Genomic DNA, 27,054 nt, shown 5'->3' on the forward strand with positions numbered 1-27,054 from the left:
TCCGCCCGGAGTTCCTAAAGGCTCTGCGTATTGTTGGGCTGTCGTGACTGACAAGCCTCTACAATATCACGTGGCCATCGTGGACATTGCCTCTGGATTGGCAGACTGAGGAGGTGGTCCTCCTTTTTAAGAAGGGGGACTGGAGGGTGTGTTCCAATTATCAAGGGATGGCACTCCTCAGCCTTCCCGGTAAAGTCTATTCAGAGGTACTGGAGAGGAGGTTCCGTCGGGAAGTCGAATTTCGTATTTAGGAGGAGCAGTGTGGTGTTCGTCGCGGCTGTGGAACAGTGGACCAGCTCTACACCCTCGGCAGGGTCCTCGAGGGTGCATAGGAGTTTGCCCAACCGGTCTAAATGAGTTTTGTGGATTTGGAGAAGGCGTTCGACCGTGTGCCTTGGGGAATCCTGTGGGGGGGTGCTCTGGGAGTGCGGGGTACCGAGCCACTTGGTAAGGGCTGTTCCGTCCTTGTACGACCGGTGTCAGAGTTTGGGCAGCATTGCTGGCAGTAAGTAGAATTCGTTCACAGTGAGGGTTGGACTCCGCCAAGGCTGCCATTTGTCACCGGTTCGGATTCAAATTTTTTATGGACAGAATTTCTAGGTGCAGACGAAGCGTTGAGGGGGTCCGGTTTGGCGGCCTCAGCATTGCATCTCTGCTTTTAGCAGATGATGTGGTTCTGTCGGCTTCATCAAGCCTTGACCTCCAACTCCCACTGGAGCGGTTCGCAGCCGAGTGTGAAGCGGTTGGGATGAAGATCAGCACCTCCAAATCTGAGACCATGGTCTTCAGTTAGAAAAGGATTGCGTGCCCTCTCTGGGGCGGGGATGAGTTCCTGCCCCAAGTGAAGGATTTCAAGTATCTTGGGTTCTTGTTCACGAGTGAGGGTAGGAGGGAGACGGAGATCGACAGGCGGATCGGTGCAGCGTCTGCAGTGATGCGGACTCTGCACCGGTCCGTAGTGGTGAAGGAGCTGAGCCGAAAAGGCAAAGCTCTCGATTTACCAGTTAATCTACATTCCTACACTCACCTATGGTTACGAGCTGCGGGTCATGACCGAAACAATAGGATCCCGGATACAAGCGGCCGAAATGAGTTTCTTCTGCAGGGTGCCCGGGCTCTCCTTTAGAGAACCGGGATGGACTCGGTGTGGAGCCGGTACTGTTCCGCGTTGTGAGGAGCCAGTTGAGGTGACTCGGGCATCTGGTTCGGACGCCTCCCTGGAGAGGTGTTCCTGACATGTTCTAACAGCAAGAGGCCCCAGGGAAGACTCAGGACACGCTGGAGAGACAAGGTCTCTCGGCTGGCCAGGGAACGCCTTTGGATCCCGCCGTAGGAGCTGGTTGAAGTGGCTGGGGAAAGGGAAGTCTTGTCTTCCCTGCTAAAGCTGCTGCTCCTGCGACCCGACCCCGGATTAAGTGGTGGATGATGGATGGAGAACAAACACAGCTATAATGCTGGACGATACATCGATATAATTTTTATATTTATATATTTTTAAATCTGATTTGGAATTAGACTATATTGTACTTATCTGTGTAACTCCCATAAAATATGCTGTGACAAAACCTATTTATGTCATTTAGAGGCATTATGACATTTCGCCAGTTGGTGGCACATATGCCCAATAGAAAGTCATTGGTCAGTCACTCAATGTATTCATAACTACCTTACTCGTTCGGTGAGTATTGTGACTGAGCAGAGCCAGCTTGCAATATGAATATAAACAAAAAATAATATAATACAATAATTATATTATTTGTTGACAATTAATAAGTTAATTAATTGTTAAGACAAACACTTGTGCCTTTGTATTGACGTGAAGAGCGGTGTTGTCGAGTAAAAACTCTTGTGATCTCCAGTAAGCAAGGCCTCTCCTCTTCATCTCATATATTAGGCCTAAAGCTTAGTTGTATTTAAATGTTATTCAGCTAAAGTTATACTTGTTCCAGAGTTCATGAAAACCAATCGGGTTTCAGGGAATATTTAATCTTATTGCAGTAGTTTTATTATTGTTTTTTGTATTAATGTGACACTAAATAGCAGTTAGCATGAAGCTAGCGCTAAACGCTAGTAGTGGCTAACCGCTATGCTAGCGCATAGCAGTTGTACTATAGGTACACTGTGAATGTGAAATGTGGATATTTGATCAATATGTTTAGTTGTTTTACTTCAGATATATATGTAATTGTAATTTATACATTGTATAGCCTAAGTTGATTGTACAGTTACATAAACCATGATGAAAATATTGAGTAATGCAAGTATTTAGATAAATTGAACAGAATGGAATAGAACTAGTGATTATACATTCTACACTGTGCGTGTAAATTTGTTTTTTCTTCATTGGCTTGGAAAAACATCTTGGATTCTGAACCCTGTGTGGTTCAGTGGCGAGCCAAAACCCAGGATGACAGTGGACAGGACAGTTCCATGCTGTGGCCAGCCGTGGAATCTGCCTGAGGATCGACTACAGCGACTTCATACAACGCAATCACTCAGATAAGACATTGAAAATAGTAACAGGTAAGTAGTAGTAACAGAAAAGACAATAATTCCTTTCACACACACACACACACACACACACACACACACACACACACACACACACACACACACACACACACACACACAAAGGGGGGTTTATTTTTTATTTAAAAAGCTTTATTTTTGTTTCTGTTATTTTTCAATTGTTGTTATAATCATTATTACGTTAAGTATTAAAGTTCTTGCTGTTCACCTTCATTCATTCATTCATTTTCCATGCCGATTTTCCTCACGAGGGTCTATGAATAAATTTTTAGAGGTAAAGTATCCTAAAGTTCCAGCTCTCCGAACCTAGGCGAATGTAAGCGTCAGTAGGTTGAAGTTTAGACACCACTAAGTGCGCTAAATCTGCATAGTTCAAATGTGCAGCTTTTAATTTTTAAGACACTTCTGGTTATAAACAGTATTTATGTTTACATTTATTGTTCGAACAACTGAGCCGGATTCAGTAAAATTACTTTTGACGTGTCATATTTAGCTTTGACTTCGATTTTTTCACCTTGCGAGGAAAATATCTTGATATATTGTATATCAAAATCCAGCCTAAATATATCATAATATTAATATATGGTCAACATCACTCAGCCCTACACGGCCCTGAATTTTGCTTTATCTCTTGTCTAATCTCAAAATATCCTCTCTTAGTTAATAAACTTTACTTGGTCTTCAAAGGGGTAGCTGGACACATACGCACACGCACACACAAACACAAACATGCACATCTCAACTCGCACACAACCAGCATGCGGGCTCTTTGCTCCTGGGAGCATGTGAGTTCAATTATGTTCACACTGAAGAGTTTGTTTATCATTTTTTGTCTTGAGGGAACATTCGGCTGCTTTTTCAGTGTTGTGAGACACTGTTATGAAGACTTCTCATCAAGGCATTTTGCTGACGGCCAATCAATGGCCTACACATAAATCTGCTTAAAATCCAATTTTCTTACTGATTTTACTCATGTGGCAGATAACGGGAAATAGGATTTTACACGTGACAGAACACTAATTTGGAGCTGAAAAACATATCTGACAAGCATAGTATTGCTTCTCTGCCGACTACACAAGAACTGTTGCCATGGACCTGAAAGAAGCATAATGCAATACAGTACTTTTTAATACTTTTTTTTTTATACATTTGTTACATCTTCAAATCAGGCATGAAAATCTCTCACCTTTCGACGAAATTCGCCGTTTTGAAGTCAAAAAGGGCGACCTACGTGAATTGCGTAGATCCGAGGAGAAATTCTTTTTTTGGGGGGGGGGGGGGGGGTCGGGAGGTTTTATTTAATTATTATTATTATTATCATCATGTGATTAACTTAGTACGTAAACTGAGCACTTAAGAACACAGTCAGCAAATCCTTCTAGATGCTTCGCTGACGAGAACCAATCGTCGGCCCAAGCTGCGTTCCATTATTCCAAACGCGCGCACTCCTTACTGTAAATGGAGTGCTCGGAGAGCCTTTGTTTGCATTGCAAAGCTGCGAAAACAAAAAGCAGGCCTTATCCACACCGGGGCAGACCAGAGCGCAGCATACACACTTGCCTGAATTTGCCAGCAGATTGAATTTGGTGAGTAATGGTTTCAATCGTTTTCACATTTTGCGATATAAAAAAGTTACTGCCATTCGTTGCAGCTTGCGTTGAACACTGCCAGAGCTAGCCAAATCTCCCATGAAAAAAAATAGCTCCCGTTAAATTGGCGTCAAGCTTGTGTATTTAGCGGTAATATAAACGAAGAAACACACTGTTGAGTCAAATTAAGCGGCATGCTCTCGGAATGAGGGGGCGCCTCACATCGCTCCCGTCTTCCGCCGGAGACGCGTTATTTTCGGCTTGGATTTGAGCTGACGGCCGGTGTCGGCACAACACCGGCCCGACGAGTGGTGGGAATGAGGTCCTGCTTCTTAAAGCTTTTCAGAAATACAGGGATCCCTCGTTTTTCGCGGTTAATGGGGACCGGAACCCGCCGCAATAAGTGAAAACCGCGAAGTAGCGCCCCCCCCCCCCCTTTTTTTTTTTTGTGCGTGTTTAATGCATTTATTCAGATTTTACATTGGAGAAAAGATATATATATATATAAGACATGTTTTTTTCACTTTTTTCACCAAAATATCATTTATAAATGGTTTTCAAGCACTTCAAAATGTAAGAATTATGATAAGTTTTAAACATGTTACTGCCCCACCGAATTATTTTTAAACAAGAATAAAGTAGTAAGAAAATGCTTGGCTTTATTAAATGCTTCGCAGTGAGTCTACTCAAACCCTCTCAGGCTTTGGTAAACGGTGATGGACACATGTGCAAAGTTTTTATATTTTTTTTTTTGTTTGAAGCAACTTATTTGATTGAATAATAAAGACACAAATGTCTTAGCCAAAATGTGGCCCAAACGCAAAACAACATCACTTCAATGGGAAAATTTGTTTCAATCAAGAAAAATAGTTTTCAAATGCTTTTTTTGTCTCAAATTTATTTTTGCAATCAAAAACAATTTTTTTTATTGAAGTGACTTTCTGGGGATTAAAAGTATGTACTGTATTTTGATTGAAGCAACTTTGTTTTTGATAGAAGTAACTTTGTTTTTTGATTGAATAATAAAAACACAAATCTACCTCCATCGTTATTGAGAGAGAAAGAAATTAAGAAAGCTTTAAAACTAAAAGCCTCCGGGGAGTCTGTTTTTTTGTTTTTTTTTTAACATTTATATTTCATTACATAGACATGCGTCGTAGGGAAGGGAGATTGAGGGATAAAAAAAGGAGTTAGATGAGGCTGCTAAAGGCAGTGGATACCTCATCAGCTGGGTGAATAGCAGACCTGGTAAGAACAAGTTTGCAAGGATAGTCGGGTATTAAATACAATTATAAACACAATTACAATGTTATTTTTCTATAAGATTTTTATGTCATTGCTTTATTAATCATTAGGTGCTAGAGTTGTTAAGTATGGATAATAATGAAATAATAGTTTTAAGAAAACTGCCGTTGGTGGCTCAATGACCATCTGATGTGGTTTGTTCTCAGATGAACAAGTTGAGGAAGGAAGTTTTGATGCAGAGGTTGAAGGAAGAAAAGAGGCAGACTGACTGAGTCACAGCCAGAAAGTGTTGATGAAAGTTTTGATTTCTATTCACTGTTGCCCCCTCCCAATTAAAGTATGTCACAGTCGCAGCCAATTATTATCTAAAGCTGGTTAGAATTGAAGTTATGTTGTTTTAAGGTGTATTAAATACTTGTTCATGTGCCCCTTTTGATCTACGAGCACCCGCCCCTCCACCGGTCTCTGCATGGCCCTGCTGAAACACAGTGTGGGTCGACAGAGCTCAATATTTTGTTGGGGTGTACAGTGTACTGCAGACATGTCCAAAGTCCGGCCCGGGGGCCAAATGCGGCCCGTGGACAAATTTCATTCGGCCCCCAGCCTCTGTCCTAAAATCAATACCGTCTGGCCCACACACAAACTTAATAAATTGGTCAGCAGTACTGCTACCAGCATATGAAGTAGCTTATACACTAAATGCTGCTCCTCATTTACCCACTAAAAGGCATCAGCACTCTAAGCAACATTACTCCGTGTGACCCTTTATTCCCAATTTTCTAAAATGGCGACAATCAACTGCGACGGCCGACGGTTCAAGGATAGGTGGAAATTGGACTATTTCTTCTCTAAAATACGCAACAACTGTGTCTGCCTCATTTGCAGAGACAGTCGCTGCTTTTAATAGTTCAATGTGAGGCGATATTACCAAACAAGACACGCTGACATGTTCCACAAAATTACAGGGTAAATACGTAGCGATAAATTGAAGCAACTTGAAGCTAGTTTAATTTCACAGCAGCAGTATTTCGCAAGAGGGAGAGAGTACGCCACAAAGGCTAGTTGCGAGATTGTTGAAATTATTCATTTAAAAAAATAATAAAGCAAATGTGACACACAGAATGGCTTGCTAAAATTTGCTTAAATATATTGTTCTATGTAAAGGACGTCAGCCAAGGTCGGCCCCCCACAATTTTACCACACCAAATCTGGCCCCCTATGCAAAAAGTTTGGACACCCCTGGTGTACTGGAACATATTTCCTCCACACTCTTCTCACCTTTTTAACCCCTGACCCATTTTCATGCCTGTCAAATAATAAAACCACAATACTGGACGTATGGTCAAATCTATTTTGCTACATTTACACATCAAATTGTACAAAATACATTATGCATCATCAGCAGTACGAGTCAAACATTGAAAAGGAACACTATTTTTCTGCTGCACATGGATTTCGTGCCTTAACGCGCTGCAGTCAAATGACAAATAAGAAACACAAGGTCTATTTATGGAGCATGTCTCAGCTTTGAAAAGCATTTGAAAAGAGTCCTCTTTGGATTTCTGTCAAGACATTGAACGTCTTTGATCGTTCTTGTTCCTGGCGAGTCATTGTTTGGCTTTTTCATTTATTTACAGTAAGTGATAGAGTGTAATATATACACTGTGCTTAGGTTTTGATTTATAAATGTCACATTTAAAACTTTGTATGTTGTAGACAATTATAATGCTGTGTAACTATGAACATTCAGTACCCATTACATTGTGCGGGTGTATCAAATAGGGATGTACCGATCCGATCACGTGACTGGAAATCGGGCCAATCACACCATTTTTCAGAGGATCACAATCGAGTAAAAAGGATCGTGTTTTTAATTAAAAAATATTTTTGTTTTTCTGCTTCATGCTCATACAGCCTCTCACCATCCCTCCTGCTGCTTTTTTGTCACTAGTGAATCTGGCATTTGGTACTTAACTCATTCACTCCCAGCTATTTTCACCAGAGCAAGGCCCTTCGCTCCCGGCCGTTTTTTCCCGATTTTGATTGATTTTGCAAGGCCCACAGAAAATTCTGTTCCATTGCTATATAAACATGGAACCTACCAAAAGAAAGATTAAACTCTCTTCTTTCAGCAGAAAAAAAATTAAGGTCATATCTTTTTCCATTCTTTAGAAATCAGCATTAGAAAATAGCTTAGTTTGAGCAATTTTCCAATTTCTGATGAAAAAATGGAGAAAATGAGCTTTTTGTAAACGCATACATTTCAAACATAAGTTTGACTTCAACACGGCTATTTTTTGCTTCAGTGACATCCCAAACATCTGAATAATGAGGTTGTTCTCTGCAGCGTGTCAAAGTGTGAGTGAATTTTAGTGGACTCACTCAATTAAGCATTTAATAAAGACAAGCATTTTTCTATGTTGTTCTTTTAAAAAATGGGAAAAAAGTGTGGAGCCTTGGCAATATATATCGCAATGTCAGTTTTTTTCTCAATATCATTCCGACCTGATTTATATTGACAGTGTTACCTCGACATACGATCGCTTCGACACACGATCTTTTCGACATCCGACGCAAAAATTTGACTTGCATTTGTTTCTACATCCGACGACATTCTCGAAATACGACGATGTATGACAGCGCGCACTTTCGTTTTCCCGCAAGACGGAAGCACGGCAGATTTTCTTGTGAGAGAAATCAACATGGCTTCCAAGAATGTTAGTGCAGGTGGTGATAAAGGGGAAGAGGTGAGGCTTACCATTGAAATGAAGATGGAAATGATAGAAATATATGAGCTTGGCGTCCGTGAATTGGCTCGACAATACGGCCGTACAATGTCTACGATCTCAATGGTCCTCCTTCGACCTCCGTTTGCCAGTCTTTATAAGTTAAGATGACAGTTATCATTAGTTTAACATCGCCAAAGAATTCGCCAGCTTCGTCAGATTTTTAATCATTTATTTCATACCTTGTGCCACACAACATGCCTACTGTCCGCCGCAGCTGACGCCATCGACAGAACATGAAAGGTGAAAGTAAAAAATCCTCTCTCCTTCATACAAGTCAGCTACGTGGTGTGTTCAGGTACACCACGCAAAACACATCCGCCACATTAGAACCTGATTCATTACCATATTACAGGAATTATTATTATTATTACTATTACTGTATGACAATGCGATTTTTATTAATAATTTATTGCTGTTACATGCTTTGTTGAAACCATTAAGAATTGGAATTTGCTTGTAAAGTGAGTGCATTATTTCAACGCAAGCATCAGAGGCATTGTTGGTTCAATCTCAACTATCTCCAGTCTATAAAAGCACAATGTGCTGTCAGATAACGCCCTTTCATTTACACTGTAGAGAGCGATATTCTATTCAATACTACTCTGGCAAGGAAATGACAGTAAAGATCAATGTTGCTGCACTTGTGGTTAGTTGGATCTTTTAGCTTTGGTGAGGGGCATCTACACAGTAGAACAAATGCAACACAGACAAAGTCTACAACAGTTGAAAAACATTTTCATGTAAAAGATAGGCTAAAAGGTGCTGAGAATCAGCATCTTTGTGTTATTCCTTTTTCCTTCCAGTGCAGTAAGAAGGTGAAATTTCTCTCGCCGCAGGCTTTTCTTTCAAAGCCAAGCATGAGTTTGATCCTTGACACTGGATGCCATGAGATTAACTGTAAAATCTTTTGACTGTTGGCTGCTCTTCAATAATGATGAGAATAAGCCATATTCATGACCAAGGTCTTGTAGGCCAATATACAACACTCAGCTAAAGAAAAGGAGAAATATTGCTAGTAATTAGTATTTGAAGCTAAATGCTCTTTGGAAAGGTTCAGAAAGTAATTGCTGCATGTTTAACTTTTGATTGACTATCACTCAATGCAATGGTTCCCTATAACCTTTTTTAATGCATGTTTTTATTTAGCACAATAGAAAATATATAAAAACAAATGATTAATTATACAAAAACCATTACAGTGGCTATAGTTAATAGCCTTTGGGTAATACTTTTATTTTTTTATAAATGCTTACCTTTTGATGCCAGGTGCTTTGGCTCCATGTGTCAGAGAAGTTTTGATGGCTTTACTGCCTCCATTGCAAGCCTGTTGCAACAAATCACGCATAGCAGTCAACTAATAAAGACTAGTCAATTGTATCTGCTGGGGCTGCAATATTGCCTCTTAAATGGAGCCGGCTGTAAGATCTGATTTAGTCACATTATTTGTCCTATTCTGATTTTTGAAGAAACTATCCAAACAAGAAAAATCATTTTCATTAAGACTTTGTGTGGCGAAATATTGGTCCACCTCCATTTTGTTAAGAATCATTGAATTAAGCGACCATTATATTAAAGACATTTTTAAATGAATACATCCTCGGATCCTTTCAACTCCTGTTTCAATCTTATGGGTTTGATTGAGAAGAATAATTCTTCCCAGAGTAACTTTTTTATGGACTGTGTGAAGGAATCTTAATGGCCTATATCTAACATCATGTTGTCTTCTTTAACAGACCAAACAGCCACTGTGCTGGTTACTGGCTAGTAGTTTATGACATTTTGCCAATCAATTTCATACCATTAACAGATTTTCTAACAATCAGATGTGTCCTCTATGTGTGCCTTTATTATAATAATTATTATTATTATTTAGGCATGTCCCTGACCAGATCAGAAATCGGGCCGATCCCGCCATTTTTCAGAAGATCAGAATTGGGTGAAAAGGATCGCGTTTTAATTTTTTTAAAATTTAAATTCTTTAAGGGCTGAAAAGTAATAAAAATAATCCGTAAATACAATGGGATTGCCAAAAGAAACAAAACGTATACATTTTATACCCTGGAACACACCCGGAAAAAGCAGGGGAGGAAAGAGTAGGTACTCTAAACCACTAGTCTCCAACCGTTTTTGCATCACTGACCGGTGGAATGTGGGTCTTTTTTCCACAGACCGGCAATGTCTGGCAGAAAATGACAGTAAATATAAAATAACACGTCGAGGCTAAAAACGAATATTAAGTGCAGGGAAAATGTCACTCACCATACACTGAATCAACCTTTTATTAACAGCGGCCTCTTCGAAAACTTGTCGGCAAATATCCGTGGTCACAAGCATAATGAGTTCTTCATCAATTGCGAAAGGTTTCTTAGATTTAGCAATACGGTTCGCCACGAAGTATGATGCTATCAGTGCATTCGCTTTTGTTGCCTTGTTTGCTAGCTTTTAGCCACATATTATGCAGAATGGACTTGGTTGTAGGCTCCGCTCCTGGCTCAGCATGTGGCCTTTTCCCCGCAAAAAAGCTGTCCAAAGACTTCACCGCCCACATCACACATCAACAGCAGCTAAAGTTACTGTTTACATCAGACATGTCCAAAGTCCAGCCCGGGGGCCAAATGCGGCCCGCGTTCAGATTTAATCCGGTCCCCAGCCTCTGTCATAAAATCAATAACGTCTGGCCCGCACACAGACCTAATAAATTGGTCAGCAATACTGCTACCAGCATATGAAGTGGTTTCCATACTAAATGCTGCTCCTCATTTACCCAATAAAAGGCAGCAGTACTCTCAGCAACATAACCCCGTGTGACCCTTTACTCCCAATTTTCTAAAATGGCGACAACAAAAAAAGAAAGTTGACTGCGACGACGCTTCAAGGATGGGTGGAAATTGGAATATTTCTTCACTAAAATACGCAACAACTGTGTTTGCCTCATTTGCAAAGAGACAGTCGCTGTTTTTAAAGAGTTCAATGTGAGGCGATACCAAACAAGACACGCTGACATGTACGACAAGATTACAGGGAAGATACGTAGCGATAAACTGAAACAACTTGAAGTTAGTTTAATTATACAGCAGCAGTATTTTGCAAGAGCCCGAAAGATGAAACAGAACACCACAAAGGCTAGTTGCGAATTATTAATTAAAAAAAATAATAAAGCAAATGTGACACACAGAATGGCTTGCTAAAATTTGCTTAAATATATTATTCTATGTAAAGGACATCAGTGAAGGTCGGCCCCCCACATTTTTACCACACCAAATCTGGCCCCCTTTGCAAAAAGTTTGGACACCCCTGGTTTACATTGACTGGCACTGGGCTGCTATAGAACCTACTCACATGACGTCACAACCACGCCTCCGCGCCATGTTGTCCGTCTACTCGTCATGTTAACGCATTACCGCTTCGTAAATTCCTCCTATTATGGTGTGTTTTTCTGCTCGTTAACATTAATAATCATAATGGTGAAGGCGTGTGTGGCGGTTGGTTGCAGTAACAGAGAAGATAGACGGAGAGACTTGAAGTTCTACCGTATTCCGAGAGACCCGGAGAGGAGAGCGAGATGGACTGCTGCAATTCGACGAGAAAACTGGGCTCCAAACGATTACCACAGATTATGTAGTAGTCATTTTATATCTGGTAAGATGCATTTAATATATATTTAGAGGGTTTTGGGCTGACAACCACAATTAAGATCATTGCGAGGCTAATCGCCGACAACATACAGTTTCAAATTTAAGATGCTTATTTCTTCCATCATCATTACATTTTGAATAATATTTAGCTGGTACCAAGTGAAAGAAGCTGGCCTCGTCTACGGATCATCAGTTAAACAGGTGTGTCCAAACCTTTTGCAAAGGGGGCCAGATTTGGTGTGGTAAAAATGCGGGGGGCTACCTTGGCTGATTCACATAGAACAATATATTTAAACAAATTTTAGCAAGCCCTTCTGTGTGTCACATTTACTTTTTTTTTTTTCATTCATAATTTCAACAATCTCGCCTTTGTGGCGTTCTCTTTCGACACTCGGGCTCTTGCAAAATACTGCTGCTGTGAAATTAAACTAGCTTCAAGTTGCTATAATTTCTCGCTGCGTATCTTCCCTGTAATGTTGTCGTACATGTCAGCGTGTCTTGTTCGGTAATATTATCGCGTCACATCGAACTCTTTAAAAACAGCGACTGTCTCTTTGCAAATGAGGCAGACACAATTGTTGCGTGTTTTGTTGAAGAAATAGTCCAATATCCACCTATCCTTGAAGCGTCGGCCATTGCAGTAAACTTTTTATTTTTTATTGATTGTCGCCATTTTAGAAAATTGGAAGGGTCACACGGTGTAATGTTGCTTAGAGTGCTGCTCTTAAAGTTTTTCAAACTTTTGTGAGAATAGGCTGATTTTGTGTGGACAAGATAGTTGTAGATATCAGGGTAGTAGATGTCAGGCAGAGAGGGCGAAGACAGCGGGTCGAAAAATATCGATTTAGGCATCAAATATGGATCTGGCGAATGGATAGACTGAACCTTTTCCACATAACGCCTTTTATGCAACGCATCCAATGAGTTTACAGCGTCTGAAAGCACCTGGGCTTCCATGAATTGCTCTATAAACTGAACGACTAATTGAAACCATTGAGAATAGGGCTAAACAGAGACGGACAATATGGCGGCCGGATACAGTGACACGTCATTCTGTGACGTTGGTGAGTAGGGTCTATAGGTATGCAAACACCCTAGTAATTGCGGCCAACCACTAGATGGCGAACTATACAAATCTTTACTCGGATTAGTCTATAGACCCTACTCACGTGACGTCACAGCCACGTCCCCGCGCCATGTTGTCCGTATACTCGTCATGTTAATGCATTACCGCTTCGTAAATTCCTCCTATTATGGCGTGTTTTTCTGCTCGTTAACATCAATAATGAAAATGGTGAAGGCGTGTATGGCGGTCGGTTGCAAAAACAGAGAAGATAAACGGAGAGACTTGGAAGTTTTACCGTATTCCGAGAGACCCGGAGAGTAGAGCGAGAAGGACTGCTGCAATTCGACGAGAAAACTGGGCTCCAAACGACTACCACAGATTATGTACTAGTCATTTTATATCTGGTAAGATGCATTTAATCTATATTTAGAGGGTTTGGGGCATTGCTAGGCTAATCGCCGACAACATACAGTTTCAAATTCAAGATGCTTATTTGTTCCACCATCTTTATTTTTTGAATAATATTTAGTTGGTAACAAGTGAAAGAAGCTTGCCTCGTCTACGGATCATCGGTTAAACAGGGGTGTCCAAACTTTTTGCAAAGGGGGCCTGATTTGGTGTGGTAAAAATGTGGGGGGCTACCTGGGCTGATTTACGTAGAACAATACATTTAAAGAAATGTTAGCAAGCCCTTCTGTGTGTCACATTTGCTTTATTATTATTTTTAATTCATAATTTCAACAGTCTCGTCTTTGTGGCTTTCTCTTTTGACACTCGGACTCTTGCGAAATACTGCTGCTGTGAAAAAATAAACTAGCTTCAAGTTGCTATAATTTCTCGCTGCGTATCTTCCCTGTAATGTTGTCGTAATTGTCAGCGTGTCTTGTTATTATCGCGCACATCGAACTCTTTGAAAACAGCGACTGTCTCTTTGCAAATGAGGCAGACACCGTTGTTGCGTGTTTTATTGAAGAAATAGTCCAATATCCACCTATCCTTGAAGCGTCGGCCATCGCAGTCAACTTTTTTCTTTTTTTGATTGTCGCCATTTTAGAAATCACACAGGGTAATGTTGCTTAGAGTGCTGCTCTTAATGTTTTTCAAAGTTTCGTGAGAATAGGCCGAGTTTCTGTGGAAAAGATAGTTGTAGATATCAGGCTAGCAGATGTCAGGCAGAGAGGGCGAAGACAGCGGGTCGAAAAATATCGATTTAGGCATCAAATACGGATCTGGCGAATGGATAAACTGAAGCTTTTCCACGTAATGCCTTTTATGCAACGCATCCAATGAGTTTACGGCGTCAGATAACACCGGGGCTTCCATGAATTGCTGTATAACTTGCACGACTAATTGAAAACAATGAGAATAGGTCTAAAAAATAGGTACAATATGGCGGCCGGATACAGCGACACGTCATTTTGTGACGTAGGTGAGTAGGGTCTATAGCAGTGGTTCTTAACCTGGTTTCGATCGAACCCTAGGGGTTCGGTGAGAGTCTGTCACAGGGGTTCGGTAGAGCCTCTGCCGCTGAGATCAAGACACACCAACTCATCATGTCTACAAGCGATGGCATGCCACGCTTGGCCATCATTGGCTACAGATGATCACGTGACATTGCTTGGCCAATCAGTGCTGCACTCAGGAGCGATACAACATGTGAATGTCAAGGCTCATTTTACAAATGCGAGGATGGCCAAAATTTTCCCGGGAAGATCTGATGCATGTAATAGATGTAAACTCTCACCAGCCAATCATATACATATGTTTTGGTCATGCCCTAAACTAGTTGTCTTTTGGCAAACTGTATTTGACACTTTAGGAAAAGTGCTTTGCACTAAGCTTAATCCCGACCCTCTAACGGCAATTTTTGGAACATCTCCCTCACCCGCTTTGTCCAAACCATCAAGAAAAGTGATTGCTTTCACAACACTACTTGCTAGGAGGCTAATTCTCCTTAAGTGGACTCCCTCACCCCCACCTACACACAATAAATGGATCCAAGAAATCCTGCAAAACCTGAGACTTTTTTTAGATTTTTAGATTTTCCTTAAAGGGTTCCCTCCAAACCTTTGACAGAATCTGGCAACCCTTTCTACTCCACATAGATTCCATACCTATTGAAGCTGAAAACCATTGAGCTACTAACACCCCTCCCTTTTTTATTTTTATTATTATTATCATTTTTATTTTATTATTTTTAATTTAATTTTTTTTATTTTATTATTATTATTTTTTATATATGTGTGTGCGTGTGTGGTGTGCAAGTTGTGTATGAGAACGTCTGCTGTCTTCATCGTGCCGAGAAGGTACACTTATCTTGACCTTATTGGAAAGAAGCTTACCTTGTGTTATCAAAACCTTATCTACCACCAACTATGATTTATGTGTTTCTACCCTTGTTGTGTTTTGCCTGTACCTATCCCATTAATGTGTGAAAATTCAATAAAAGTTAAAAAAAAAAAAAAAAAAACGTGAATGTCATCGTAGAGGGTCGTATAATTACTCTCTTCATATTTTAATCCATACAATGTCGAGCAAAAAAGAAAGTGGTCGGACGAATATGTACAGTATGGATTCCCATGTATCATGGAATGGGATGGGAGCTTCCTAGCTGCATAATTTGCAATGCGAAGTTGAGCAACTCTAGCCTCGCACCGGCAAAACTCAAGGAAAACTTTGAGAAGCTAAATGGAGATTGGGAATATAAGAACATGATGCTTGCTGAGTTCAAGGTGAACAGAACCAGATTTGATGATAGGACCACTCTGCCTGCTCTTTGATTTGTACCCATTAACAAACCGATCCTCACAACATCATATGAAGTTGCATCCGCGATCGCACAGAAGGTATGTAATTTATTGTGAGTTCATGCACTATGTTGGTTTTGTTCTGCATGGTTCATTTTGTGCACCAGTAGAAAAACTATATGCCTTGAATTTTGGAATAATATATACATATATATGTATATATTTTACACTAAAGTCGGGTTTGTTGTATGCGCATATGAAACTAGTGGGGTTCGGTAGCCCCAAAAGGTTAAGAACCACTGGTCTATAGAGTAAACAGGGATATTGATGTGTCAAGAGCCACAGGCCAGATTGCAGTTGTTAATAAATCATTTATTTCTCTGCTGCCCAGTAGCAAATGTGCCACGGACTGGTAGCGGTTCGCGGCCTGGTGGTTGGGGACCACTGCTCTAAACAGTACAGTACTGTTAAACGTTTGGAACTTTTGTTCAATAAGAAAAAAAAAAAAAGGTTCCAAGTTCAGTGTCAAAGTGTTAATGGACTCACTCCATGAAGCATTTAATAAAGACATATTTAGAGGCATTATTGTTGGTTGAAAATAATTCACATCATGAAGGTGTCACGGTGGGCCAGTAGCATGGTCTGGCATGCAAACTTGCCTTTCGGCGAAATTTCGCCGTTTTGAAATCAAAATGGGTCATTCTTCTGAATCACATAGATCCGAAGAGAAAAAAAATGGGGGTGGGGGGGGGGCATGTCAACGAGCGAGTGAAACCGTTAACTTCAAAACCGTAGTCCATGCTCAAAACTACACTCTAGTCCTATGACCTAGACCTATCACCGCCACTCTCTTCTCGTGACAACAAATAACTGACAAGAGTGAGAGACGGGAGCACAGTTATCACCAATCAGCAATGAGGAGGCCGAACCCCTCTCCATCCCAGCTTCTCGCCCGGGGTTCTGCCAAAATCTCGGCGAAACGTCCTACATTAGTCGAATTTGACACCCAAAGTACTACCGTGCGCTCTAAACTTGTTTTGTTTAGATGCATACAGGAATAACGTACTAAAAAAATGCCTGCAGAAAACACTTAAATGTAGTTATATCAAATAAGGACGGTTTAAATACGCTACGTGACTAATGTCGTCAACTGCTTCAAAGCTAACACAAAAAACACAATGGTTAAAAGTATTAGAGGGTAACACATGCAAAAAGTATCTTTGAGGCAGTGAAAAGGTTCTAAATAACTAAATAAAAACTAAAATAGTGAGTACTCGCCACTTCTAACCCATGTGCGCATGCGTGTGGATGCATGCTGAGCATTGTGTAGCACGTTTCGCCGCATAGTAAGGAATGGCCGAACACCGGACCCGTTGGAAATTGCGGCAAGGTAAGGGATTAATGTCAAACATTGTTAACTTCTTAAAGCTAAAATTTCGAGTGATGGCCTATAATAGTCTTCATAAATCATTCAATTGTGTCGTTCGATCAATTCAAGCGCTTGTAATGGTGTCTATAACACAGGTATTCGCTTAATTTCTTGATAACCGACTTCAGATAGTCCTCGATATTTCAGCGCCTCGTAGAACGCAGTTACTCGAGGTAGCTCTAACTGTGGAGGGGCTAACTAGCGCCTTTCACACAGGGCTTTGCTAGTAAAGTTAGCGAACGCCAGTTGGCGTTGTGACGAGTTATTTAAGGCCCCTTTGTAAAGCGCTTGTTAATGATAAAAAAAAAAAAAAAAAATTATATCACAAGCAATGAGGTATCTAGAGTGATGAACTAGTGCCTTCCATACAAGTCATGTTCAGGGCTTTGTTAGTAAAGTTCTGAATGGTCACCAGTTATTTTTGACAACGAGTTATTTAAGGCCCCTCTATACTCTCTGATAATTACAGAAAGGGAAGAGTTTTGCCTTGTTGTGGTGGTCGTTTCATTTGTTTAACCATCGAGAGTTTATCAAACCGGAGAGCTCCGCTACAAATCACATTTGAAAGTACCCCCATTCCCGCGCTGTTCGTACACACCCCCGTTCATAAAACAGCCCAAAGGTGTACCTCTGTTTATCCAGTATGATGCCCTATCAATCGAAGTTAAGGACCATGGGACTAATTGCTTTGGTTGAATGTAAATAAAGTTATGATCACAATGATGCCCTATCAATCGAAGTTAAGGACCATGGGACTAATTGCTTTGGTTGAATGTTAATAAATTTATCATCACTACAGTTATTGCTTTGGAAGACTTGTATTTTTTTTTATTCTATCTATCTATCTATCTATCTATCTATCTATCTATCTATCTATCTATCTATCTATCTATCTATCTATCTATCTATCTATCTATCTATCTATCCATCCATCCATCCATCCATCCATCCATCCATCCATCCATCCATCCATCCATCCATCCATCCATCCATCCATCCATCCATCCATCCATCCATCCATCCATCCATCCATCCATCCATCCATCTAACACAATAGTTAAGTGAATGGAATTTATACTGTACCTGTAAATTCATATTTTATGCTGTACAGCTGTTCTCTGCTTAATGCAAATGGGACATACTATATATTTTATAATTTCGATTTTGTATAATTTGCTACTTGATGCGTCTTATATGTTCTGATTTCAGGATGAGAGATTTAGACTTGTATATGTTAAATTATTATGTACTGTGTTTAATTCGAGATGTCTCTGGTTGCACTATGAAATGCACTTTTCCGCGCATGCCGTGTGTCCATGTTACTTTGTCACCTTTTTCACCCCTAACCAGATTGCATGCATGTTTTAATTTTTGTTAAAAAAAAAAAAAAAAACGTTTTTTTCGGTATTGTATCAGGAGTCTGTATCAGCAGATTCTCTTAATCAGGTAACCCCGATTCGGACTCTGGTGCAAAAATGTGCGATCGGGACATTTCTATTACAGAGCTATCTCAACATACAAATTTAATGAGTTCCAGGACCTGGTTTGTATGTCGAAATGGTCGTATGTCATATGGATTTTCCCATAAGAATACATTATGATTGGATTAATTCGTTCCAAACCCTAAAAACCTACACCAAATCCTTAATAAATACTACAGGTAAAATTACAAATATCAATTACACATAGAAAATATGCATTAAAAATAAATTAAAAAAATATAAATACAAATCGGAACAATAACAATAATAATAATATAACGAATTGGGTTCTAATGTGGCTATTGTGTTTTGCATGCTGCTCCTGAACGTACCTTGTGACTGACAAGAGAGTGAAAGAGGTGAAGCAGAGATTTTACTTTCTCTTTCCATGTTCTGTTGTTGTTGGTCCCGGCCAGGGCGGACTGTATCCGTGTTGTGTTACACAAGTTCTGAAATAAATAATTAAAAACCTGACAAAGCTTGCGACTCCCTTGCCGATGTTACAATAATGAGGGTCGTCCTCAAGATCGTAGACATAGTATTACGGCCGGATTGTTGAGTCAGTTCACTGACGTGCACACCACGCTCATTTTTTTTTCTATCATTTCTATCTTAATTTTAATGGTAAGCGTCACTTTTTTCCCTTTTTTCACAACCTGCAATAACTCTCTTGGGACCTATGTTGATTTCTCTCACAAGAAAATCTGCCGTGCATCTGTCTTGCGAGAAAATAATGAAATTGTGACGCCGTCATAAATCGTCGTATATCGAGCATTAAGCCTGAACGATATATCGTTTAAACATCGCCATCGCAATGTGCGTGTGCGCAATAGTCCCATCGCAAGCACGTGCGATAGTTTTTCTTTTTTTTTTATCCACATACGCCTCACTTTCTGGTCTGTGCCAGCCTCCTACCCTCCCTCTCCCAGCCTTTTGATCCTCTCAGTCACTCCGGCACAACGATGGCTTTGATCTGGCCAAAGAAGCAGACTTCACACAGGCATCTGTCAATCATCGTTTAACTTGTTAAGCAGTTGGAAGGAAGCCGCGCTGGAATGATTGTGTGTACTGTGGGGACGTTGGAGACATTTAAATGCCAGAAGTGATCATGAGGAGTTTGAAATTTCTACATGTCACTTCAACGGTCACAGCTAAAGTAGATAAACAGAAGCATTTAATAAAGGCAAGCATTTATCTGCTACAGTACTTTATTCTTGTTCAAAAATGATTTGGTTGGACAGTTATGTTTAAAACTTATCATAATTATGACATTTGAAGTGCTTAAAAACCATTTATTTATATACATTTTTTAAATCACTTTGGGGCAAAAAGTGAGAAAAAAACATGTCTTAAATGTATCTCTTTCCAATGCTAAATCTGAATAAATACATTGGGCACAAAAAACACACAAAAAAAAAAAAAATGGGAAAAAAAATGGGGGAGGCGCGCTACTACGCGGTTTTTCACTTATCGCGGCGGGTTCTGGTCCCCATTAACCGCGAAAAACAAGGGATGACTGTACACTGTGGTGATGGTGAGTCATCTAAAGTCTTTCCAAACAGCTATTTAAGTCATCTTGTGAAAATTTCTTGAAAAAAATATATATACATTTTTTTTAAATATCGCAATATAATATCGCAATATATCACAAACCCAAAAAAAATCGCAGCAATAGTTTTTTCCAATATCGTTCAGGCCTAAGAGCATGTCGTCATATGTCAAGACAAATGACAAGTCAAATTTTATGTCGGATGTTGAAAGGATCGTATGACGATGAGATCATATATTGACGTACCACTGTAGTATTATTATTAGAGGTGGAAATCTTTGGGCACCTAACGATTCGAGTACGATTCATCCTCTCAGGCTAAACAAACTACTATTTCAGTATCAAGTTAAGCGTTAATACAGTAAATAAAATACTCAAGTCCCCATTCTGTATCGGCAGCTTTAAACTACATTCAATTAATTTAATATTCTTAATCAACCGTTAAAGTTGTTAAAATTGCTCCCGTTATTACATAATTTCCCTTCTGTCTACTTTCGACGTGAAAGTTTTAAAACTGTTTCATCATTTAAAGATATATTCAAGTCAAGATTTTGCCGATTTGTTATTTTAAAAATTTTTTTAGATAAAAAGTAATTACCGTAGTTTTCCGACTATAAGTTGCAGTTTTTGTCATAGTTTGGCTGGGGGTGCGACTTATACTCAGGAGCGACTTATGTGTGAAATTACTAACACATTATGATATCATTTCACATGTTATTTTGGTGTTTTGAAGTGACACTGATGGTTTGGTAAACTTGTTAGCATGTTCTTTATGATATAGTTATCTGAATAACTCTTAATAGCTATGGCCACGTTCGCGTTCTGTCTTTGGCAATGTGTGTTCAATTGTATTATTGACTTTTTTATATTGAAATGCATGCTTTTAGTTTGTGGCGCTTTCACGCCCACGTGCGGGCGCACTTGCACTTGTTTACGTGAAGAAGAGCGCTCACTCGCCAGAAGAAGACCAACAGCTAGGTAGCTCTGAGTGGGTGGGCGAGATAGTGAGAGAGAAACACAGCTGCAAACCTACGTTCATTGTTTATGCTTGTAAAATATCTCTACAGAGGCAAAACCTGTGTGTGTCATCTTTTCTGTTGTTGTTGTGTGTTTTCCACCCACGATCGGACACTTAGAGTCAGTTGTGTAGTTGTTTGAACGATGTGCTAATGCTAGCGAACGCATGCTAACCGTTTTTGTCATTGCTGTAAAAGCAACCTGTTTGGTATCGAGGACGACATTAATTTAGCAAATTATACAGACGTCCAGCATTGTCATTTGGGAGTTTAGCCAGCTGAATAGCCAGAACAGAGCTGTAGCGTCCTGGTGAGGACAGTATATTCGCATTGCGTTGTTCATGCACTGTACACTGTACACTTATTCATGTCTGTTCTATGTATTGGATTTTATCAAGTATACTTGCCCCAAAAATGCGCACCCTTCTACTCCGGTGTGACTTATATATGTTTTTTTCTCTTCGTTGGGCATTTTATGGCTGGTGCGACTTGCAGTCCAAAAAATACGGTAGGTTCGCTACAACAGAGCCTTCTAGAGAAGTGTACTGCTTTAAGATGAGGCCTGTTTACTAGCGCGGGAAAGTCTGTCATTTCACATCTAGTTCTTGGTATATGATCTAACACGGCCGTCGTCTGTCATTTCACATCTAGTTCTAGATATATGTGATATCTACCATAGCCGTATGTTTGCAGCAACTAGCAACTGGGCGCTGTTTGTAGAGGCTGACGGCCGCACTCAGGTATTATTGTTTTTTTTTTTTTTTTTATCTAGCGGCATGAGTTGAACATGATATTTACTCTTGGTCCGTTCCTCATTGCATCCTGAAGACCGCGCTAACTGTGTTTTATTTCTGCTTTACCTGGTATAATTCCATAATCGAAATTTGGATGTTTGTGAATTGTTCTCGAATCTTCCACCGCCGAATTGCGAATAATCTAAGAATCGGAAATTTCCCCCGACTCTAATTATTATTACTATTATTATTATATAGGCTCCAAAACAGCGCGTGAAAATAAGGCTAGAGAATTTGTAGTCACTGAGGAGGAAATCAAGCCTTTGACAGATATTTTTAATGATGGTAATTTTAAGTGATAGGAGTATAGGAGTGGAGGTTTGGGGGAAGGGGGTTGGAAAAACGGGTGACATGAGAAACGAAGTGATGGAAATATCTTCCAGGGGTCTCCCTTTGACTGAACGCTCCATTAATCAACATCCTCGAGACGGCAGCTCTGTGGCCATCTCTCTTGGCTAGAGTGATTGATACAGAACTGGACTGACCACCGGTGCCAATCAATGAAAAACATTTGTAGGGCTTTGTGTTTTTTGGAGGCGATATATATATACAGTATAGATTTCTATGTATATATACACTATTTATGTGCAGTATGTACACACAGTATAATGAGTTAATAGTTAGCTGCCACATTTCATTCCTTTGACCCCAAGCTAATTCTCAGTGACAATTCTCTGTGACCGATGAGGAAATTCGAGGATTGTAGAGTCTGCGTCTAGTGTAAAGTTGTTTGAGAATGTAAATGAAATGACAAGTGCATAGAGATGAAGAGCTTGGCGGGGGTTGGTAGAGTGAGTAAAGCGTCTGACCTAGTTGGGAGGAACACAGCAGCCTGAGGCCACAGACTTCCTTGGCCCAGGCTACATTTCAGGTCAATTCTACATTTTTTTTTTTTTTTTGGATTGCTAATCCCTTTGTTCCATGCCAATACAGTCATGTTTCTACTATGTGGTGCACAACCTTGAGTATGGGCATTTTTGTGCATTTCCATTGCAAAATGTTGTGAAAGCTACACTTAAAAAACCTTATATCATATCACTTGTAGTAGCCTGTTTATATATTTGAAGTACAACTGTAATACTAAACTGGACTCATTCATGGGTTGACAGAGACACATCACTGTGACTATAGGAATGGGGAAAACAAAAATTGTTCTCTAATTCAGAATATAAATTATGTGTCTTTCATTTTCTTTTCATTACTGGGTCCGATTCATCCCAGAGTGAAAATCTGCTTGATGCAAATCCCTGAGGGACCGGGAACGACCACTATGCGGAACTTAAGGACCAGATCCAGATCTTGCGTCAGAATTTTGGTCAAGAGAATTGGATGAAAATTTTACTTTTGAACATGTTTTCAATTAAGAAGCAAACCTCATGTGGAAAAAGTGGAAACTCCACAGTATAGTAGAGGCGTGCAAAATTTCCGATTCTTAGATTATCCGCGATTCGGCCGTGGAAGATTCGAGACCGATTCACAAACATCCAAATTCCGACTATTGAATTATATCAGGTAAAGCGGAAATAAAACGCAGTCAGCGCAGTCTTCGGGACGCAATGAGGAACGGACCGAGAGTAAATATCATGTGCAGCTAATGCCGCTAGGTAAAAAAAAAAAAACAATAATACCTGACTGCGGCCGTCAGCCGCTACAAAAAGCGCCCAGTTGCTAGTTGCTACAAACATACGGCAACATACGGCTATGGTAGAGATCACATATATCTAGACTAGATGTGAAATAACAGACTTTCCCGCGCTAGTAAACAGGCGCCATCTTAAAGCAATAGACTTCTCTAGAAGGCTCTGTTGTAGAGAACCTAATTACTTTTTATCTAAAATACCCCTAAATCGGCAAAATCTTGACTTGAATCTATCTTTAAAAGATGAAACAGTTTTAAAACTTTCACATGTCGAAAGTAGACATGAGGGAAATTATGGAATAACGGGCGCAATTTTAACAACTTTAAAGTGCCTGTGACACGAAAAAGCATGTTTATTTCATAATACACGCAGTATTTTATGCTCCTGAATGATATGGACCGCTTGGATGTGTGTGGAAGCGATCGCTATATTTATTTAGTTTTTTGAATCCCGCACCAGGAAAATGAGTGACTTCCGGCTTCGGTCTTGCATTAAGGAGGAGGGCGCTGTAACGTGTACGGTAGAAGACGTCCTCTTCACGCTACAGTGTACTGTTGTGTATGAGGACGAAGGATTCAGCTGATTTTGCGGATTAATACGTTTATTTTTCGCATCACGCCAGCCAAACGGCTGCGGAAAAATCATTCTGTATGAGGGAGAGGCGTATGCGCCTTTTTGGAGTTTCAAAAGGTTCCTATTCACCGTGGATATTTACTGTGGGACCATTGGACTTACGATGAAGTGAGTAAATATTTTGTTTTGTATTATGTCAAATACGAATACAGCGATTACAAAGTAAACACTACAAACTTCCTATAAATGAAGGACTACTTACGTTTGATCATTGATAGGCATGTAAAAAGCTCTCCTAATGCATTAGCAGCAGCAAGTTAGCTGCGTTAGCTCCAGCCACCCTCCTCCGGGGAACGAACTGTAAATTGCTCTCCGCCGGGCGGTTTGCCGATCCGCTAAGACATTCGACAACCGGGTCGTCATGTCAAATAATCCAGGATAGCTATGTGTGATTTTCCGCTTTGAAGACTTTGAAACATCACTTGGTTCGGGTTAGCATGTCGGCTAGCTGTCACGCCTTCTGGTTTGTTTACATTCTCCGAAGCCGGGGAAGGGAAATGACATATGTCCGATTTAGGTGTCATAAAATATCGTTCGGGAGGTGCGACAGTAAAGGTGAAGTCGACAGTTTTGACCATTATGGAGTAATTTTGCCATGTCGTCCTGAATAAATGCATTTTTATTATTTCATATTCCATTCAGCACAAGACTGTTATTTGTCATGACCATGCCATTTATTTAGCAATTGGGGAAAGTACTTGGATAAAAAGAGTATCCTGTAAAAATAATGAAGTAAAGAGACAGAAACAATGACATTTTGCCGCTCTCTTCGTCGCGTTTTCCTCGTTGTGAATAGTTCCCCCTCAATGGGCTGACTGGTCCTTCTCAAGCCATTTATATAGCTATTGGGGAAAAATACTTGGGTAAAAAGAATATCCTGTAAAAATATTGGAGTAGAGAGACTGAAACAATGACATTTTGCGGCTTTCTTCGTCGCGTTTTCCTCGTTCTGAATAATTTCCCCTCAATGGGCTGAATAGTAAAATCGATGAGCCAAGTCTACCGCTGACGTCATCCACCTGTTGGGGACGCTAAAGCCCTATAATGGTAGGCGTGGCTAACCGGCAGATTAAAAGACTAATTTCTCGTCATCTGTGCTTTGCTAAATTGTTGTATATAGTCGAATCGTCTCAAAATATGATTCTAATTCACATAATAATGACATTTTAGACTTTTTTTCTCGTGTCATATGCTCTTTAACGGTTGATTCACAACATTAAATTAATTGAATGTAGTTTAAAGCTGCTGATACAGAATCGGGACTTGAGTATTTTATTTACTGTTTTTAACCGTTAACTTGATACTAAAATAGTAGTTTGGTTTATTTAGCCTGAGAAGATTTTTGAACAATTTTGGAACACATATACAAAAGATTTAAAAAAAAAAAAAAAAAAAAATTAAATGGGGGGAGGGGGGCATCAATAATCGATTTATGATCGAATCGGAGCCTCTGAATTGTAATCGTAATCGAATCGTTAGGTGCCCAAAGATTCCCACTTTTACAGTATAGCTGACCAAACTGACTTAAATGCTAACCCCAGCTCCACCATGTCACCACCAGTGTTGTTTATGGCAGCCCTTTTAAGTTTTGTCTTAGTCTTTTGTCATATTTTTCATCATTTAAAAATGTGTTCGTCTTCGTCAAGTTTTAGTCCATGACAGCTCAGACAAATTTCGTCGAATTTTAGTCGACAATTACTGAAAATCTTTTCGTCAGTAAAACTTAATCTCTATAGTCATGAATAAATATACAATTAAAAGGTTTCCAACCACTTCAAACATTTGCAGTTACATTAACAGTCGAGCACATAATTGTAGAGTGTATAAGGAAATCACCATCTTCGCGATGATAATACACACTCAGCAGGAAAACAGTACATTATTATCAATTGATTAAACCCACCTGGACGCTATAAAGTGTATGTAAAAAAGTTTTCCAAGAGATTAAGATGACACTCCCCACGCTAAATGCTAACGCAATCGCTATGCTAACACTACAAGTTACATTTAGTGTGTGATGATCAGTCAGGACAGACCTTTAAAGGCTAAAGCAACATAGCATATCTATTCAAGATAAGAAAACAAAACTTACTAAGCAGCACCTGACACGTTTCTCACAAAAGGGGCCTGGAGTGGACACACGCTCACTCACCAGCCGGTGACTAAGCGTCACATGACCACGGCACATGAGTGACATGACTAAACACTGCTACGATGCGTGCTAACTACACATACGACAAGAAAATGTCACACATAATCAATTTATGATGGACACTATGGCAAATTTTCATCTCATTCTCGTCTCGTTAGACGAAAACTGGCACGTTTTTAGCTCGTCATCTTCACGTCATCGTCATCAAAAAAAAAAAATGTGTTCGATTGTTTGTTGACGAAATATTTTCGTGATCGTCATCGTTGACAAACACAAGACTGCGTGTCACCAACGAACATTGCCTTTTGACACAATTACATGGATTCCAACAAGAGCAAGGACTCACTTGAAATGCTGGTGCTCTCTGGAAGTGCGGATCTTAGACGAGTAGCGCTCCGCAAGTTTGTCCAAGCCTCTGGAGAACTCCAATTGAAGCTCAGCCTTCCGGCGGAAGAAGTCCTGCAGGTCCTGCAGTAGCTGCAGGCGGGATTCCGACTGCTGCTCCAAACAACGGAACTGCTCCACCAGTTGGTTACGGATCTCTACGTATCAACAAGAAAGATCACACTTAGTAAGAAAAGAACCAGTGGTGCAACATGACGGCTATGTTTCACTCTGTTATTATTTCACTGTTACACAGGAAACTATGTCAGGAAACTATCCTGCTAGCGGAAGCACTTGTTTAAGAACAAAGACATCCTAATTGGATAAAAGCAGATGTCAAACAGCATTTGTCTTTCTAAAATTTGTGTGTGCATGT

General features: G+C 40.0%; 1 protein-coding gene across 2 annotated transcripts in view; it reads right to left on the minus strand.

Annotated features, from left to right (window-relative positions):
• Positions 1-27,054, minus strand: part of LOC130921380 (SLIT-ROBO Rho GTPase-activating protein 3-like) — a 104,148-nt gene that overhangs the window by 54,659 nt on the left and 22,435 nt on the right. For both annotated transcript variants that reach the window (XM_057845205.1, XM_057845204.1), the window contains exon 2: positions 26,641-26,836. In XM_057845205.1, the coding sequence (XP_057701188.1) occupies positions 26,641-26,836 (196 nt within the window). The remainder of the gene's footprint in view (positions 1-26,640; positions 26,837-27,054) is intronic.

The sequence above is a fragment of the Corythoichthys intestinalis genome, chromosome 9 (assembly GCF_030265065.1).
Source record: "Corythoichthys intestinalis isolate RoL2023-P3 chromosome 9, ASM3026506v1, whole genome shotgun sequence".
Lineage (NCBI taxonomy): Eukaryota > Metazoa > Chordata > Actinopteri > Syngnathiformes > Syngnathidae > Corythoichthys > Corythoichthys intestinalis.